The sequence below is a fragment of the Megachile rotundata genome, chromosome 1, assembly GCF_050947335.1.
Source record: "Megachile rotundata isolate GNS110a chromosome 1, iyMegRotu1, whole genome shotgun sequence".
Lineage (NCBI taxonomy): Eukaryota > Metazoa > Arthropoda > Insecta > Hymenoptera > Megachilidae > Megachile > Megachile rotundata.
The window spans coordinates 24,242,190-24,262,413 of NC_134983.1; the positions used below are offsets into that span (position 1 = coordinate 24,242,190).

Below are 20,224 nucleotides of genomic sequence, written 5' to 3' on the forward strand. Positions count from 1 at the left end.
TGTTTTTAAATTTCGTTGCAGCAATGATAGTGGCTTAAGGTTGCCCCGTGAGAACCTTAGTCGAAGGTTGGAAGTCGTCTATTCTAAACGGAAATTCTTTCTTCATGAGTCATTGCGGAATTTGACGGGGAAGTCTTAATCTTCTAGCCTATATTAGTCATATCAAGTATACATTATAATGTGGAACGCTTTCAAATATTAATTACCTCATGTTTTTGTATTCAAATATTTTAATATTTTTGTGTACCATTTCTTCTTTTTTCCTTTCAATGTAATAAATCAGAAACGGGTCTTTTCATAATTATTACTAATAAGTCAACGTCTTATAACGTCGAGCCACGCGTATTTGTATAACAGTTGAATGTTAAGCTGCAGTTATAATTTGTGGCGAAGCAAAGAGGCGAATGGTACAGCGATAACAAATGTAATTGCTGAGAATATCATAAGGTAGAGGGTTAAAAGAATGGGATCGAAGAAAATCTAATAAAGAAAAGAGGGGTGGAGAGAGGCGGATAGCGAGATCTTATAGACTGACCGACAGAAATTCGAACTATGGAGATAATTGAAAGTTCATCCGAGTACTCGCGTAATTGCTCTTCGCGTAATGAAGTTAGCCGAGAATCTCGAGTTCTCGAAGAGGAACGCTTGAAGTTACTCGAAAGAAACATAGAATGAAACATTTCAATCACTACACGGTAATATCTCCTAACGATATCTGTAGAAATACCGCCTACGCGAGTACCCAACAAGGCAGACTATTGAACAAGAAAAAGAGGCCATAGTCTTTCCTGAGTCAACATTTTTTTATTGGTTTTTTAAATTTTCAAATTTAAGACACTTAACATCTCGAGTATTTGGACGTTTGGGAATTCGGAAATTTGAAAATTTCTCCGAAATCCCTCGTTGAAACGTAGCTAAAGTATGTATTATGCGAGGTAACTGTCGAGTATTATAGCGAGTAGTAAAACCTTGCTCCCTTACGATTTCCCCAGGGAAGCTTACCTTGCTCGATACCGCACATAATATAACACATTAGTCCGTGAAAGTTTTAAAAGCTCTATTATTTTTTGTGAACAGGGTGGCCCTCCGTCGGTGATGGCGGGGAAAGATGGGAAGGTGGAGCCAAAAAGCGGAGACGTGGTGAGGCAGGGGTTCATGGTGAAACGTTCTCAAAATAAGAAACGTTTCACTCCCGTCAACTACAAACAACGCTGGTTCGTTCTGACCAGACGCTACCTCGTCTACTACGACGGCGATGGAGAGGTACGCATCCATTTTATTTTCACGATTCAACGTAACCCAGTAAGCTAAAACATGATAATCGTAACACATATTTCCTCTTTTCTTCTTCTTGTCACTTATTTTTTTTCGCTCTTCCATTAACGATTTCTCACCATCCTCGTTTTGGAACAATCCGTTCCATTAGCGACCGAATGGGCGAAACGGTAAATCGAGAAGTGCTATCAACTTGGAATAGGATCAAGAAAGCTTCTTCTGTAGGTGAAGTTATTTTTAAAAATCCAGCGAACTTTCTTTCGAAGAAGCTGTTTTGTCTGGATTCCAGATCGGTCAATGTATCTTTGTAATTTCAATTTAATCGCCGTTGTCTTTCCTTTTCTTCTTAATTTCAATTTCAGCTTTTTAAAAATTCGTACCAACGCGTATCTCCTAGCACGACCAGGATTTCGTTTAACTGGCAATATAACGAGAGTCCGTCGTACTTCGAAACGATTACAATAGATCATTAATTTCATAAAGTTAATGATCGATAAGCGAGCTCCATTTTCCCGCTGGAACAAAATCGATGTTTTCATCGTTAAGAAATTCTCGCGGGAGGCAGACGAGAGATGCTTGTAATTCGATGATTGCTACGTTCGCGAATCTTTGAATCAACGAGCGCGGGTTGGATGTTGGCTGCGAGTTAAACCGTTCTCTTTCATTGAATTCGCATCGACGATTTAAAGCAACGCCTTCAGTTCTTCGGTTTCATTAAAGATTCGTGCCCTCGACTCGCGTTCGCCGAATGACGTTTCAGTAGCGAGCTTTTAGGACGCGAGGATGTAGTTTTATAGAGTAGTAAAAGGTACGAGGTGACGGGTAAAGAGTTTTTAAACCGAGGACTACGCAAGGGAAATAGCGAATGTGATTTGAATTGCATGACAGTCTTGCAGTCCCACCTATTAAAAAGTGTTTTTTTTTTTGTGTTTTATCCTCCTTTAAATGCATTGAAATCTACTACATTTTCTCTCTTATCTCTTAGAAGTTACACATCTTACTCTGTATTACGTAAAAAAAGAATTCATTTATAATTCATTCGTTCATTTGTTTGCGTATTAACGCAGAATATTTAATAGACATTGCAACGTTCCACTTTTATTCGAATAATCTTAACAGTGTTTCCTCGTTTCGTATCTATATTTCGGTCGACTGGAAAAGCGAGGCCGTTCAATAGGACACGCGTTAATTCGATATCTTGTAGCAATGTTGAAAAGGACGAATACGCGAATGTAAATGACAGGAATAATAACGCAGAGTTGGCTAGTGACACTCCTCGAATCAGGGCCAATTGCTGTATACGTATTATCTCCCGCTTGACAAGCACTGTCGGCGCTCGGAATACGTTAGGTTCCTCGTATCATTTCTATATGATCGATAAAACGTGTTTTCAGTATTCTGCAGGAAAGAAAGCATATGTTGACGAATAAAAAAATACGAATGCATCGTGTACGCCGGCGCTAATTTTTTGTACTTTTCTCTTTAGAAAGTGTTACTACTGAGAGATCAACATACATCTATTGTCAGTGTTTTAGAGATCGGGGTGTTTATTTATAATAACGAAGTATTTAATTGCACACATGTATCGATTGTCACACAATGTTTCACAATGACCATACTAGTATATAATCTCATTTAAAAAATATTTGTCCCTTCCAATTACTCGATTCGGGAATATCGTTTTGTAACATAGTTATCATCCTATATATTATCGATCATCTGAGATTGATCATTTACATGAAAACACTGTATTGCAAAAATTTGTAAGACAAGAAACGAACAATGACACCTGTCTTTCTAGCGAACGTCAAACGCACAAACAGTGTCATATTGTATTTATTACCGGAAAATAAAACGTCAGGAAAAATGTGTCACCGATAAATTGTTCCAATCGTTATCGTACATTGCGTTAAACAAGTAGCAACGTAAATATGTCACGATGCAATTTATTGTTGATCGTGGTAGATGAAAGGTTCACGCGCAAATCCATGCGCATTTGCTAAAGCTTTATTCAAACGCGTTTTTTTCCCGTTGCATAGCACGGTACCAAAACGCAAAGCTGCGACATAACGGCCAGGTAACATTCATGAGACCGTGTGTCGCTCGATTCGTGAAACAAACGTTGATTAAAGTAAATTAATGTATCAGTGTTCTGCACTTGCGTTTTTATTTATCGTTATTTTATATAATTTTTACACGGACAATTCGTCGGGAAAATGGAAAAACGCACGATAAATTATAACCTCGTCACGTTGGTGAAAAGTAATTTTTATTAATTCATGTATACGGTATTTTTGAAAATGGTTGTATAGTGTGGACACGGGAAATTTACCGTGATTAATTTAAAATTAATCGAAAAACTCTCTATCGCTTTGCGAGCGCTTAATTCCGAGGTCAGTTTGCTTTTACGATTAACAATATTTTCAAATGTTGAAATTCTCGTGTCTCGAAACGTCGAAACTCCGAAATTCCCAAATTGCTAAACGGTGTGTGTAAGCAGTTTCTATTCGCGGGCATAGAGTTGAGAACCGTCGCTTTATATCATATTCTCCGGGCATAAAATCGGTTTAATTAGAGCAGATTCGATCGCGAAATCCCGAGCCCGTAGAAATGATTGTCCCATTGCCTCGATCGTTCGAGCCTGCAAACGGTCGCATAAACACGCTTACGTAACGCGGAAAATTTGGCTGGCTAGGACGCAAACATCCACGAAACATCCAACGAGGACCGCTTCGAATTCCCGGCAATAAATTACAAACCGAAAGATCAGCGCAATCGGCCAACGGACACTCGACGTGCTCAATTGCCGTCCCGACCATTTACAGATATAACTACCATCAAACGACAACGACCCTTTCCTACTTCTCTCGCCTCTACACGCATTCTGTCGTACGGATTCTCTGCCGATTTCTGCGTACAGTCAGGAGCAAATCTGGCTTCCCGACCAAAGGAAAAGAAGCCCTTCGTTTAGGGACTCTGGGGATCCGAAGATTTGCCAATGAATTCAGAATTTTTTAAGGGAACCGAGGATCCTTATACAGAGGAAAATTACATTGTTTCCGAATGTACAAAGGACACTCTTTACATCACTATGGACGAGGCTATGAGAATGAGAAATTATTGGAAGTTTTCAGTACCGACGAAATAATGTCTGTGTTTAACAACCCGATTGCCAATTAACGGATAACAAATAGGTCATCTTTCGATGCGTTAAATGATACATTTATAAGAATCGTGAAGCGAATCAGCGGCTAGTCGATGGAGGAACAAGAGGGAATTTTTCTCGATACATAAATGTTCTGTTTGAATGGATTTTTTGAAGGAGGTTCGTACCCGCGTAAGGGTACGCAGCCCGTTAGCTGGTAGGCCAGCCATCCAGTTTGGTTGGTAGGGGTTGCTCGGGGGTGGCTATAACGTGCTCGTAGACCATGTGTAAAATTGGTAGCGCAGGCGCCCCGGAACGGCATCCACCACCTTTCTCTTCCTCCTTTCTTCCGCCTCTCGGTCGCGAGTTCCTGATGCTTCGCCGCTCAGTCAGTGGTCGTCATCGGAATCGTGCTCTGCAAATCGCGTGCTGCTTCTGCTTTTTTTCCAATCCGTTTCGCATCGCGACGCTTCTCTCGTTCCCGAGGAGTTACTTAAGCCTGCAGCTTCCGCGATTTACGTTCAGTGGTCTTACATTCTATGCAACGGCGCTCTATCGAGCTGCACGCGTCCATTTCGATCCCGAAATCCTTCGATCTTCGTCCGAAAAGATCGAACGGACCAATCGAAAACGACGACGCTCGATTTCACGGTTAGTCGAGGAAGGTTTTTAATGTCCGAGTGTAAGTTCGAATAAGGTCCTCGCTTAGCCAAGAAGAAGGCGAAGAGATCGGTAATCTCGAAGTCGCTGGATCGAAGACATCGCTTGGGAGTCGAACACGGACGTTTTCTTGTTTATCGACCATTTCGGAGCTTTGCTAATTAATTCTCAACGTTCTCGAGGGACAGCTATATATTTTGAATAATTCGAGGAAACCGCAGTAACTGAAAGTACTTGTTCTTAACTGGAAGGATTGAAACGAATTACTTGCAAGTTTTCTCGACGACGTTTGATTGATCGATGCATCCAACTTGCGATTATAAAATTCTACGAGCTTGTCTGAAAGATTTCTTGTCCGAACCTTTACGAATTTTGAAATAAGAACTCGAAGAGCGATCACATCTTCTATATCTTGTAAAAAAGACAAAAAGGAAGAAACTCGAAGGATTAATTCGAAGAATTGAAATTACTCGAATTTTTATCGTGGTCGAAGGAACCAGAAAATCATAGATATTTATTCGACACTGGAAAGCGTTAATTAATATTCGAGTTCTTTGAATCTCGATGAGGAAGTCTGATAGATTCTTTTGATCCTTCGAAGAACATTAAGCAACAGGAAGAAACCTGTCTTGACTAGAAGAAAGAATAATCGTCAACTTCTTTGAATCTTGAAGCGTCAGACTCCTCGAATTCTTTGGGCCTGTCCAAGAAGCTGGAACAGCAGGAAGAAATTACCAATATCTCCAAGGATTAAAATTACTTTATACTTTCTTCGTAAAAAATTATAGACACTCGATATTTCAAAGTGGTTTAATTAATCTGCAACTTTTTTGAATCATGAAACGGAAATCTCGTTAGATACTTTGGATCCTTTGGAGACGATTAAGTATCAGGAAATATTGTCGGTTTTAAATTCTAAGGTATAAATCGTGTAAACGTTTCTTCATCGAAAATTGTGGTAATTTATTCAGCATTTGAAAGTGCTTTTAACTGACTGAAATTTCTGAAATTGTAAAGCGAAAATCCTGTTAGATCCTTTGATAAAAGGTAAGCAACGAAAGGACTAAAACTGCTCGAAATTTTCTTTACCGAAGATTTGAGAAATTTACGCATCGTTTAGAAGTGTCGAGTTGTTTGAATCTTGAAGAGAAATTCTCATTAAATTCTTTGGCGACTTTGAAGAACACCACGCAGCGAGAAGAAGTTACCAGTTTTGAATTCGAAGGATCAAGATAACTCGAAATTTTCTTCGTTGAAAATTGTAGAAATGTATCCAGCATCTGAACGTGCTTTTAATTAACTCTCAACTGCTTTGGTTCCTGAAGTGATTCTCTGGATCCTTTGAAGAAGATTAAGCAGCAGACAGTCGAAGGATTAAATTTGTACGAAAATTTCCTCGTCGGAGGTTCAAAAGATTATTAAGTTATAGAAATATATTCTCTATACGAAAGCGTATGTAATAATTCTTTCTTTTCCTTGAAGCGAAAGTCGTAATAAATCGTCTGGATTCTTTCACGAAGACCAGCATAAGCAACAGGAAAGATTCGAAGTTGCTCGAAATTTTCCTCGTCGAAGGCTGAAATGATCGACAAATTGTAAAAGTCTATCTATCACTTGGATGTGCATGTGATCGAACCTTTTTTCGAATCTTTAAACGAAATTTGCATCAGATTTTTTGAGGAAAACGGAAAAAACAGGAAGAACGCGAAGCATCGAAATTACTCGAATCTTCTCGGACGAATCAAAAGCTCCGCAAATCGAAGAAATCTGTTTATCAGCTGAAAGTGAAGATAACTGAACTTGTTTGGTTCTTGAAGCGAAATTTGCACCAAATCCTCTGGATCCTTTGAAGACAAGAAAATAACAGGAAGAACTGGGAGGACCGAAATTACTCGAACATTCCTTCTCTCACCAATTAAAAGCGAAATAAATTATAGAAATCTATTTACGAGTCTACTATAATTTTGAACTTTTGTGGATCCCATCGGATTCTTTGAAGAGAAGCAACTCGAAGGATCAAGATCGCTCGCACCTTCGACGAATGAAAAGATCAATAGCTGCGGAAATTCACACGTAAAAGTTGAAAGCGTAGCCGTCTAATCGACTGTAGACTTATTCGAGCCTTGAAGCAACAAGATCGAAACTGGTGGAAAGTTTAGTGCAGGGATCGAAAAAGGGAGATCTGTCGCGAGGAAATCGTAGAAATTCATTCAGCATTGGAGAGGTTTTTCAATTAATCCTCGACGGGATCCTCTTTCAGAAGCTCCCGAAGAGGATCATTATTCATCCGAGATATCAGGAGTTGCCGAACGGTGGCTGACTTACGAATCCTTGGAGAAAGTTCGATCGTTAAGGGGATCGCGGCGATCAGGAAAACGCGATAGATCGTCGTCGCGTCGACGAGTTTCCGACGCAGCTGCCTCGAGGAGGACTTTCAACGTGAATTCGACCCGTTTCTCTCGTCTCGTCTTCGCCTTGAAAGCTCGTCCTGCTTTTCGACACTTTTCTCCACGTGGGAGAACCGTTGTCTGCCGAAGACCGTGTCACTTCGACGTAGCTGCGAAACTTTCCCAACTTCCAACAGCGGCTTGCAACGTGGAGGTAAGCCAAAATTGACGGGTCCTTCGTTCCGAGTAATAAATGATAGCGTCCTCCTTTTGTCCTCGACGATCAGAAATCTTCTTCTTCTTTCTTTACTTCTTTGCTTCGAGGATTACTGTCGCTAGCACTCGTCTTCGGTGATCCTCCAAGTTTTTGGCTCTGGCTGAACCGTGAATCATTCTTTAAAGACTCGCTGTCATCGATAGCTGACCGAACACCTAGTAGGTGATTCAGTGGATGCACTCGATTCTCTTAGTAGATTTATACGGGAAATTAAATACGACGTTCCACGATTCGTTTCTTTTAAGAATTTCATATTCAGATTTTCTATTGAAACGGTATTCGCAAGTGTATAATTTTAAGAGATCCAAAAACTAGAATGTTTTTTCCGAGTATATAATAGAAGAAATTCATTTCTAAAACTCCTTAATTAGTGGTAAATTTTACCATTCTAAATGTTGAATTTGCAATCTTATATTATTCCAAGTTCACGAACGACATAACGATTTGCTTAGAGGCAAAAATTGCGAAGATCGCAAATTTATTTGCCAACCTAATATTTCCGAGATTTCGATAAACGCGATATCTCTTTTCCATCGAAAATAAGGAGCACACTGGAGATTGATCTCGCACCGATATTTCCGCTCTAAAAATCGAACCAATTGCTTTCCGAACAAATTGTTGCTTACGATGTATCTGTAGATGTTCCTCGACTGCCGTCGAGCTAAAAAACGGGGCATTTAATTAAAAAACCAGGCTCGTTAGTCGTTCCGTGTTGTTCCTTGATACTGAAAAGGAAAAGAGGAGGATAATGGGGAGGAAAAGTTGGAAGTAGCCTATTACGAATGGACCGAGTAATTCAACATGGATTTGTTCACAAAGCGTGGATTCAGCTGGCTTCCAGGGAGACCGGTTTATTCGACTCGTTCATTCTGTTTTCCTTTTTATATATTTTTTTTTAAACACCCGACGATTTGACCGTTCACCAAGTAATAGAAGGTTGATGGGGTGAGCGAGGAAGAAGGCGAACAAAGAAGAGTTGGAAAACGTCGTTGGTAACGAAGGGCAGCCAATAGAATCTAATAAAAACGTCGCTGCACGGGGCCACTCGAAAAGCCTAAATGAAATTTTCTATAGTCATTTTTTGCTGTTCCCCTTTTTTAGCTTCGGGATAAGAAGGAAAGGAGAAAAACCTTTTGGGGTTGATGTAATGTCTGCTGCGGTCGGTAACTTTGCATATTTTCTGATATCTTCTGAGCTTTCAACGTTCCAATTACTGGTTCGTTGTTCTCACACGTACGCGTTAAATGTATACTTCGATCGATGTATCATTGTGTAGTCGACGATCAGTCACTCCTACCGGTGTATAGGAATTTTCATTAAGAGAATTAAAGAAAAATTTATCACTTTGTTCGAACATCGAGTTTTAAATTGTTACAAGTACTAATTTACGATAATTTTGTATCAACAAATCGCGTTAGAATTATTAGATAGTTTACGAAGAAAAAATTCATTACATTTGCGTGTTCGGATTTAGTAGGAATTTTCATCCGTGTTCCGCATACGATCACTATAATCAAGCGGCGCTAGGAAAATTTATTATTCGATGTAAATATTCAACAGCGGTTTATATGCTCGTTTTTAGCTTACCAGCGAGCGCGAAGGATAATTTTCGTCACCTGTTTCCACAGTCGTTTCAACAGCTAATACATTTTGCCGCTTTTAATCCGTGTAATGGTATCGGGGGTGAGAAGAGGAGTGGTAGGAATAACATTAAACCGCTGTTTTTTTTACCTTATGCATGTTCGCATCTGTTCTGATGGCGATGGATAAAAGCGTATCATTTAGAAAGTATTATAATTCTTATCAATATTATTGATCGTACACGAGAAAAAGGTAACGCTTGTAGGGCAAGGTTCTTAAGCGTGGTGAATATTTTAGGGAACTGCTTAAAAATATAGTGCTTATGAAAAGTTAATTGTTGCTTCGGGGCATGTACGTAGATCCTGAAAGAACAGCAAGATTAAACGTAACTCGATTTAGGAAAGAAAAAAGAGGGTTATGGTAACGCGACACAAAATTTTCACGTGTACTCCGTTGTTGTGTTCGATGCACGTGCTATTCAGCTAGTACGCTCCATTATTGCATAAAGCTTCGAGTGTATATACACGCAACCAATATCCTTCCATAGCTGGAGGAAACTCGATTTGTCTCCCCGGATTTCCACTATTCCAAAAGAGCTGCTACCCTCAGGTATTATCGGTTGCGCGGTGCTTCCCTTCGTTATGCGACGATCCGTTCCTCGTTTCACCCAGCAACGTTGTTTTCTACTCACAATCAGACAGAGTTTGCCAAGTTAATCGTCTACCGATCCAGCAATCGATTTCTTTCAAACAGCTGATAACTGACTATGTAACGATATCGACTACGAACTTGTAAATTTGCATACTTTTTTGGTTCGATTTTTTACTTCAACACTTTGATAATCAATATCGTGACTTTTTTAATTTCACTTTGAAATATTTGAAAGCATTTTGAAAAAAGCACGAGTACAAAAGCATATTTCACGTTTGAAGAACCGACTGTGCAAACCGTAGAATTTTTCAATGCCAGAATGTCAAAATTTCATACAAAAAGCCGTGTGAAAGTATATTGGGTTTAAACATTTCCATCGTTACAGTGAAAGATGGCTGTGCACTGTACGTTAACGAAGTAACTGTGTTCTATTGTTCTATTTGCTATTATCAATGTGATTGACTACCTCCATTGCACGGCACATTATTCGTTCGAGATAGCGATGTCTGATGCTAAAAGTTTGTTTAATGGAGCGTTGTTAATAGCTGCCATTAATGGGAGCAGAGGTCAATTCACGATATTGATCAGTGCATTGGCATCTAACGGAGAGGAATGGGGTGTAGTTAAGAATCGTGGGATTTATGACCTCGTCGAGAGTAACTTCATTTCATTCTTCGTTTCAGCACTGATCGATAATCGTTACTAATACGCGTTCGAATTCGAATAAAAAAATTTAACAACTTTACCAATTTATGTTAATATCTTTTAAAAGGTGGTTATTTTCGGGCATAATTGTGCTCGGTTTAGACCGAATTCGTGTTCCCGTGAGCGTGCGTTCCGCTTATCAGTTTAAATTCCAATCACCTAACGACCTAACCCACTATATCGTTGACGCAAGGTGCACGCGTATATTATAGATATTCATAATCAATAGCGTTGATGTTAATAGCTCGCTTGTCATCAACGAATTCGTTGCGCATTTATTCGAGTGGCTCGCACTCGACGTGCTCGACGCGGTCCATATCTCTCTCTCTATTTGATTGACAAACGATAGCCGCTTGAAAATTCGGTGCACGGTACGTTCTTTTGGCCCATTTCATAGAACTCGTGGCGTGGAAACTTTTCGTAAATCCCTGGGAACGCGTTCCTTTTACCATTCGATTTCCTCTGAAAGCCTCGAAAAGCCGGTATTTGTCGAAAGTAACGTTCCTCGAGACGGAAAGCTTTCGCGTCTCGTCGCTTTTCCTACTTGTCGTCTAACGTTTACACAAATTTGATACGATCGCTGTAAAATCGACGGTTTCTCGGGGTTGTTGAAACAGTTTCACCGTAGGAAATATCTCGAAACGGAGAAAGAATAAAGCCGTTTATTAGTCGGGCTTAAAATAAACGCGAAGCAGAATGCCCCGTTTATTGATTTCGGCCCTGAATAGAACTGAAATATCGCATCAACGTTGTTACTTCTGCAATTGTGATCTTTTTTAGCCTGCTCGAAACACGATTACGCATATAATAGACATCGATACTATTCTTTCTAAATATACGGTTACTATTTTTTAAATTCTCTACTCCAACACGTAAATTTAATTTGGTCGTCGATAATCGGTATAAATGAATTTGTTACAGTCCACGTAATGACCACGTTTTTAACAATAGTTTTTGTTATAGCGATCAAACTGTAAATAACGCATGAAATATTCGCGGTAAATACCAAGATTTAATTCTGCGAGGTATTCATTTGTTCTTAGCCACGTTAATCATAGGTGTCCAATTCTATTAAAAGAAAAAAGAGACGGGATCGAAACACGTTCCAACGGTGCTCGCTGTTATTCTACGCAGGAAGTGCTCTTTTTGCAAACTCGGTGTGCCTTGATTTACGATTCTCCCAGGCGGAATGCTGGTCGCTGACGGTTCGCAGTTAAAGTGATATAATATCGGTCAGAAACTTGCGATATTGTTTTTTGTACACCATGCCAGTTCGAACGATGCGCTTTCGATTTTTTATAACCGTGACACCGTACCGTACCGTATCGAACATGATGGTTTCTGTAGGAAAAATTATGGTGCCTGCTAAATAGATACGGTGCATTTCTGTTTTATTGCCACGAACAGAGGCGTAGGAGCGAAGAATATAACATTCGACTACGTATAATTTGTAGTGCCGTATGTGGTGATTTGACGCGTGGCGATACAACAGGTGGTGATTTGACTCGAGGCTATACAACGCGGTGGTGTAAGATGCGGAGATCTAATTCTTGAATGTAGAACGCGCGACAAGCTCGTCGCGTAACGAGTTTTTCAATCAAAAGGTCTTGATATCTTCTGGTAGAAGGGCAGAGGGTAAGAGGAGAGTCTGAAAGAACAGAACGAAGGAATGCACTTATTGTTGGAAGGGCCGGAGGGAAATTAATAAAGAAAGCGTGAAAATGAAAGAGCAAAGTTGGTCGCGTGAGAAAGCTCGTCCAATAAGTTCCGCGATTTTATCGCTCGCGGCAACAAGAAATCCGAGTCGAGGTAAAGTTTGAAAATTAAGAAAGATAGCTATTAGGTGATAAGAAAGTGTGCGAGTTTGCTGCAACAAAATACAAGTGAATCAGTTGACATTTTAAAGAGCGTGGTTTTATTGAACAACACTGTTTAGTTTTCCAACGAAGTATCATTAAGAAATGTGGACACTTTGTTGGATAAACTTTATACTCCTTTCAGGGGTCTTCTCGTCGAGCACGCACGCTGTGCATATATAACCTATCTCACCACGTACGTCATGTTCCACTGTGATAGTTAATATGGTCTACGTAGATATACGTACATGTATAATAGTTTCCTAGATAAGCTTGGTAGGCAGAGGGTAAGTGGAACAAGGGGATGAATGTGGATCTGTTATTCTATGTGTAATAGAATAATACCCCGCGTACGTGTTCTAACTTAACATTCCATGTATAATAGAATAACACCGTAGTGGGGATAGCGATAATGGTGGCAGTAGTACCAATAGCATTAATAATCACAGAAATTAGTCATGCAACGAACCTTTAGTTACTACGAAGTTACAAAATGGTAATTCGGTTACCCTGACCTATTCTCTTGTTTTTGTCAGAAAATCCGAATTCGGTGAAATTGATTTTTTAAAAATACTTTTGCTAATTTTAGCATTTTTAAAAATGCTCTGGTAGTTTTAAGAGCTTATCGCGCAATCAGTCGTTGAGGCAGAAACCTTGTACACTCAGGTGTAACATGGATATAGACGCATACGTACACTTGGAAATTCTTAAATTCCCAATGCTATTTCAAATGCCAAAATGCTTAAATTTGTGGATTCTCAAATTCCCCTAGCTGTAGATCGTCAAACCCAAAAACCTTGAAATCTCAGGAATTCTTCAACCGCCGTAAAAGAACCCGGACATTAAAAATGGAGTGCTTGACCAGTGGTCACATGGTTTCTCTTTGGGTGGCAAATTTGCCATTGACTGTACCCTCAACCTCCGGAGGAAGTTTTCAGCTCGTCGGACGAGTAGTGGCGCGTTAACGAATCGATCCGTTTGCACGATTCGGAGCCGGTTAGAGATAAAAGTAAGGATTTCCGGTAGAAGCGAATTATTCGTGGCGAGTTCCTGTACGTCCGGCGTTTTCCTCGTGAAAAGATAACGAGAGATAGGTTGGTTGTGTTCGCAGCGACGCAAGGAACGAGGTAGAATCGCGGTCGAGAGCGTCCACGTGGTTGAAACGGCGAGCCTCGGGAGCAACGCCGGCGGCGTCGGCGGCGTCGGCAGCGTCGCCAGCGACGTGGCAGGCAGCGAAGCAGGAACAGGCGGCGGCGGTGGAGGCGGCGGCGGCGGAGGGGGTGGAATACCACCTGGGCTACCCTTCCAGGTGGGCTATCGAGAAGCCGGCCAAGAGTACACGCTCTACCTTCTCGCCGCCCGCGAGCAGGACCGCGCCGAGTGGATTCGTGCCATCCGTGCTGGTAAGTCGTTTTTTCCCCTTTTCGTTTTATTCTATATTCTCCTCTTCTACCACCTCTTTTTATGCTTTGCTGATCCGATCTTGCGTCGAGTGTTCTTCTGCGATTTTTCTCCCTTTTTATCAGCCCTTTTTCTTCGACTTTATGTTTGCGACCGTTTAAACGCGAATTTTTTCTATGTATTTTGTCATTGGTGCGATCGACGCGTCCAACATTCGATTCTAAAGTACGCTTCGATCTTTTGCTATCGGGCCTGGCTATATTCTTAGGCAAGGTTCTCGGGTTTAGTCGAAACTCTGCGCGCTTACAGATATTTTTTCAGATATGAATATTATTTTCACCGAAGCCTGTGGAGAATCCTGATAGAATCTAAGGAGAGCCTAGAATCTGTGCTTTTCGAATGCTTAAGGGTTTGCAAATTTGGGAATCCAATAGTTCGAAATGTGTATAAAATTGTAATGAATAAATAAATTCGTAAGTTGAAATTCATCGTAGCCAGATTTATCGTTAGCTTAGGAGGGCTGTAGAAAGTTAGCGAGGATCGCGGGAACGTGTCTCCTTTGTAATCCCTTGTTTGTTGATCCAAGTTTTACCGTCGAAGCGACGCGACGTTACACGCGCTGACGTAAGAAATTACGTTACTCGAACGTAAAGCGTTGAAGGAAGGATCGTGCGAAAGTTTGCATTAAAATTACGCTACAAAGCAGCAAGTTCCGGCGGGTGTACATCTTTTGTTCATGATACGCGCTACCTCGAACCTCTATTCATCAACTTCGAAGACGTATATAGGTTGCGATTTAACTATGGTGGTTGGTATTTACCTGTTCTCTAAGACAATAAATAGCTGATATAATGGAGACGAAAACTATGTGCTCTTGCGCAACGGTGACAAATATTTCGCCGAGTATAAATGATCGTGACAGAGACGTTCATTCGTCTAACGAGAAAACGGGCTTTCAATTACTTCGCTTCAATTCGTCCCAAGCGGCAGATAATCTTCAGGATAGCTTCTTGCGACGGATTTTGGTAAGGAAGTCCGCGCACCGATCAATTACTTTTTATCTCCTCATGCATCTTCGAGTTCCTGCGAAATCTCGAATATAAATTTCGCCCGATTCGTTCGCGATAATTTCTCGGCCAAAAATGTGCACGTCAAAGCTCGCGGAGAAACTTACGGATTCTCAAGGATCATCGAAATTGATTCGTACGCGAAAAGCAGCAGCGTCGGAAATCGTAAAAATTGATCGGGGATATCCGCTGACGCATCTGAATTTCAGTCTGCCGGTGATTGATTTGTCGTTGCTGGGGATACTTGAACTTTTAACGAGTTTTCTCAACAATCTCATCCAGAGGAAGGGTTCGTTATTATTCGTGGCCGTGCACTACGGGAAATCGAATCTTCAACTTTCTCGCCGAACACGAGTCGGCTCGGCCGTTCAATATCCATCAAGCTTATTTCGCATTATATAAATGCATCAACTTTCGGATGGAAGAATTTTCCTCCCTTTCTTATGGATATTTTTCGTCCTCAAGGCTACGTTGGTATTCAAATTTCTCGGACGCGTTTTTCTCGATATCACTTCCGGGTAAAGTTTCTGTTCTCGGCTCGGGATGATTTTCTTTTAGCTCCGTTTATATACGCGGAACAGGTGTTACTCGAAACGTTTCTATCGCATTCGTTCGATCCTTTTTTGTTTGGGAAATCGTTTTCCTTCCCGAAGCGGTGTTTCAGACTTTTGTTGACGTTCCGTTGTATCCTTTATTTGCTTCTTCCAGTTGCTACATTCGACATGGAATTAAAAAGGACGGTGAAAAAGTCAAATCTTTTAATACGAATTTAAAATAAGTAATAAATAATTCTATTTTTCGGTTACTAATTTTTTGCCACCCTTTTCAAACTGTGTCTTTCGACGTTCATTCAAGAAAAGTCCCTATCTTCGACACATTCTCTGCTTCGTCGGCGGAACATTAATCATTCGTGCTTTTTGAAAGTTGAACGATTTATACCTGCCCCCTGGTCGAGCGAAAATTGAGTCTGCAAACTGTATTCAGAAACTAAAACAGAACAGCACGCGTCGAAGTTTCGTTTCGAAGGCAGAGTTAGTCGACGTTATTTTGTTTAATTGTTTCATGTTTTTTATATTGCTTTTGTACGAAAAAGGACGATAAAATCTATCGATTTTTTGTTCTTCCAGCGAATAAAGTTCAGTTTGTATTTTCGCAGGAAACGCAGTGTTTGTGGATAAGAATGCTATATACCGCGCGGTGATACAGCGCATGACGAACGATGTAACTCGTGACAAGAAAATCGAAGAGAAATGCACCTGACCCATCGATGCGATCGATCTTTTTGTTTACGTTAATCTATCGCAAGAAAATGCACGCATATGCATTTGCCGGTCCGCCGGTAAAAAAATAGAGAAGAATTCCAGTAGTTTAGAGGCGTCTGTGATCGATATCGGCCTCGAGCAATTTGTCGAGAAGACAATATCGATGAGGAACCATTATATACACGACAGCCCCGAGCGGTTCCCTGCGAAAGTGCAAAGTAGTCTAGTTCTGCTTATTCCTGTTCCCTTTATCCTGCCACCCTCTCCTCTAATTATCCTCCCCCGTTTTGCTTTCATTCTTTCTGTACCCCTCGCGGCGGTGCGCCGAAATTCCGGGAAATCGCGTGATTAAGCCGCTCATTAGCAATGACGGATTTTGCACGAATACCACGATTTTAGGCTTTCAAAGATAACAACATTTTGCTATTGAAATTTCCCTGATACTATTACGTGCGCACTGATTTTATGTTATAGCATATCCGATTTCCGACTGTCGGAAAAATTGCGGTACAAACGAGATGTTGATTCTGCCTGCAAAAGTAAGGCGAAAAGGAGGAATTTTCTCGTATTCAGTTTCGTTTATAAAGGAATTGAACTTGGCAAATTTTCGAAATGATTGAAAATGGAAAATGAATATTATACATTCATGGATGTAATTATTATTATTTCGGAAATGATATTAATTGGTGTATTTTGTGCTATTGTTACTTAATACGCGTATTTATCATAATTTCAATGAAGTCTGTAAATTATACATTCTCGTATCACAATATCATGAGGAGTAATAACGGATAATTGTAACGGTGCTAACGCTCACATTTATCGATTTAGCGTATCCATTAGTTAATTAAATTCATGGGAAAGTTGATATTATCAGATTTCTTACTGGAAATATTTTGAAGAATATTTAAGTACATTTTTCTCACAAATAAGGACGATGAAAAAATATCCCCTTTTCGATTTAATTTGGCATGTAGAATCATCTGGTCGTTTGTACAATCAGATTTTACCGCTTAAAAAATGTTTCAACTTTTTTAATAAATTTGATAGTACATCTGAATTTATGTTTCATTTCGCGACAGTTAAAATATAAAAGTTAACGAGCACGTTGAAATAATAGTTTATTAGATATTTGTATAAATACTAGTGAAAAATGTCAAGTTTGTTTAGAACGTTCTACCTATAATCACTATAAAACGCTGTACTTCACTGCCTCGTCGACTTTCCGGACGGATTGTTGGAAGGAACACGGTTCTTGGAGTAATTTGTCGAGGTGTTTTTCCCGTTTTAAACGTAACGCGTGAAAATTCATTATTCAAACAAGGCAACGTGGGAGTACGTGTGCGTAATACGATTTTCATTCGATCGTCCGGCGATAATGGCTTTCCAAAATTAAAGACGATACCGACGCGACGTAACGCGTGGATTATTAGCGTGTACACATTGTTAGCACCGCGTGTTAATCTGCAAAACTCATTAACTTCGTAATTGAACACCCTACACCGTGTTCTGAAAAACGATCGATGGCATCAATCTTCTGGTTTTGTTCGCGGTGTCCGATCGTTCGCGATCATTCGTCATTTTTGACGCGACAGAAGGGTGTTATTGTTTGAACAGTATCTTTTTTAAAGAAAAATAAATGGATTCGGTGATGTGCACTTTTTTAATTAACCCTCGAATGGATGATAACGTTACTCCGCTGCAGGAAACTACTACGGACTAAATTTATATAAATATTCTAACTTAATATACAAAAGCTTATATCGATCTCTGAAATGCAATAATCGTGCATGTTTTATAATTGTAATTTTAACTCAAATTGTTACATTCTCGAGTTTCCGCAATCGAAGCTTTTACATTTAAAATGACCGACCAGAAGGGAAAACCGAGCACAAAAGGTTAAATTTCCGTATCCCTATACATTAAACGCGTATCAAAAATACCCCGTAATGCAGGGATCAATATATCGCGGTTGAAACTAATCTTCGAACGAGATTTTGTGACCGACACAGCACGAGAAACGAAACGGGACAGCATCACGTACACAACGCCATTTGCAATTCAACTATACAACTTTAATATTCGTTCCGGTGTATACTGGCAACTTCTGCTTCGGTTACGGAAAGAGGGTCAAAACTAATAGAAATCCTACTAGTTGTAATAATTACAGTTCCACGGATCGCATTTTAACAAGCCTCTTGGATTAATTAATTTTTAGACTTCCCGTAACCGGATATCGTTCCTCTTGACCGCCTTTGCTCTTTGTACGAAATTAGGCTGCTTTCCTCATCTTGTTTTCGTAACGTCCGAGATATACCGCTCTGGAGCATCGTATCAAGAATAATTTTTAGACTTGTACGAGAAGGGCAGTTAGAGGGAGAGATATAGAGTGTCCCGTGAAGTTGTTCTTATTTATCTCCGCGTAACTCTTCCTTGTAGCTTTCGAATGGTCCACTATACCGTCTTGATGACAAGCCGAAAAAATATTTCTTCGCTTAATGGGTCGTTGTCGAGTGCATAAAGTGTCGTGAAGAAAGTTTCTCGCAAAGCTGGATAATGCTGGCGCGGAAAGCTCGCTTGGAGACGTACATTGGATCACGAAACTACTTACACGCTTTATAATTTCTTCGCTCGGAGTTTATACTGTACATATTTCTGAACGTTTCGAATAAACACTTGGCTGCAACGTAGTCTCCTTCCGTTTACGGAGTTTCCAAATTTTTAAATCTCTAATTTATACGGTTCTAACATTGATAATTTAGACAGTCGACGAATAATTGATGCACTTTCCTCTACAGTGCCGTATTCCCGAAGGGATCCTCCAGTTTCTGCATTCGAATACAACTTAGGCTTCCTAGATTAATTATTAATTAAGGAAGAGGTCTTTCTGCGTTCTCCTTAGACTGTTCATAGATTCTCCTAAGAAAAAATGGTTCTCCCATGAAAGTGCTTATAATTTTACTTTCATCGAATTTATACTAAATCGAAGAAAACGAGTGTTCAAGCGTATAAAGTTGTTAGCTGTATGATCATAAATCGATAGACAGGTTGAAAAAGCATCGTTTGCACAAGGTATAGGAAAGTACAGGCCGGTGGTTGAATTTTTCGCATATTTTTCCATGACGTTTCGTCCTGAACTATACGGACAGACGGACGATAGATAATTCGTCAAATAAATACATCGTGTAGCAAAACCTTGCGTCGATTCAATTGGACGTTGTCGAGTAAACGAATGGCGTTTCGATATTTTTATTTTTTTCGTTCCCCGTTGCTGTTATAAAGCGAATAATGGTTATTGGTTTGTTTCGGTCGAGCGTGATGTTCCCTGGAAAATTCCATTTTTTCATAGTGTTCGTGTTTATCTCGCTGTATTTTTGTTTTCTTTTTTTTGGAATCTGGTTGCACGCTGATACCGTATCAGTTGACATTTTGAAACTTCAAACACCATTAACTTCGAAGATATCAAGATCCTCTCTAGACAGTTTACTTGTTGGAAGCAGTCACGGTTCAGATTTTTCCATAAGTTTTGCAAAGTTTAAAACGACATTATTTTCCCTCTTCTTAAATATATTCAAACTGTTCGCGTGTTTTCAAAACTAACATGGCTCGCGTTTATGCAAACAGCGATTCGAACGAATAATGTATTAACCACTCTGTAGCTCAATATTGTACATTATCGAGTATTCAATTTGTAATCAATCAATTTCTGTCAAGAATGTCGATGAAACATTTATCTAGTCATTTTCATTAAACTTTAAACTGCAAGTGTGCCATATCCGCTATTTTACAATACTGTTATGTGACAATAGTTCCATCAGACTTTTTACGTGTCCACCGCGTTATCTGGCATGCACGTGCAAACATGACATTACACAAAAGTTTGTTAACTGTATTATAAAAAGTTTTACGTATCTACTTGGAAATATTACACACGAATTGTTCTTTTAACAAAAACCT

At 39.9% G+C, this 20,224-nt stretch overlaps 1 protein-coding gene across 8 annotated transcripts in view; it reads left to right on the plus strand.

The window, feature by feature from the left end:
- Btk29A (tyrosine-protein kinase Btk29A) overlaps positions 1–20,224 on the plus strand; it is a 120,587-nt gene that overhangs the window by 3,085 nt on the left and 97,278 nt on the right. For 5 of the 8 annotated variants that reach the window (XM_076541305.1, XM_076541457.1, XM_076541501.1 and 2 more), the window contains exons 2-4: positions 22–695; positions 1,078–1,263; positions 13,649–13,940. In XM_076541305.1, the coding sequence (XP_076397420.1) occupies positions 672–695; positions 1,078–1,263; positions 13,649–13,940 (502 nt within the window). In that variant the 5' untranslated portion in view covers positions 22–671. Of the gene's footprint in view, positions 1–21; positions 696–1,077; positions 1,264–7,339; positions 7,682–13,648; positions 13,941–20,224 lie in introns of those variants that run through there. The other 3 variants (XM_076541351.1, XM_076541419.1, XM_076541571.1) reach the window with 2 other exon arrangements.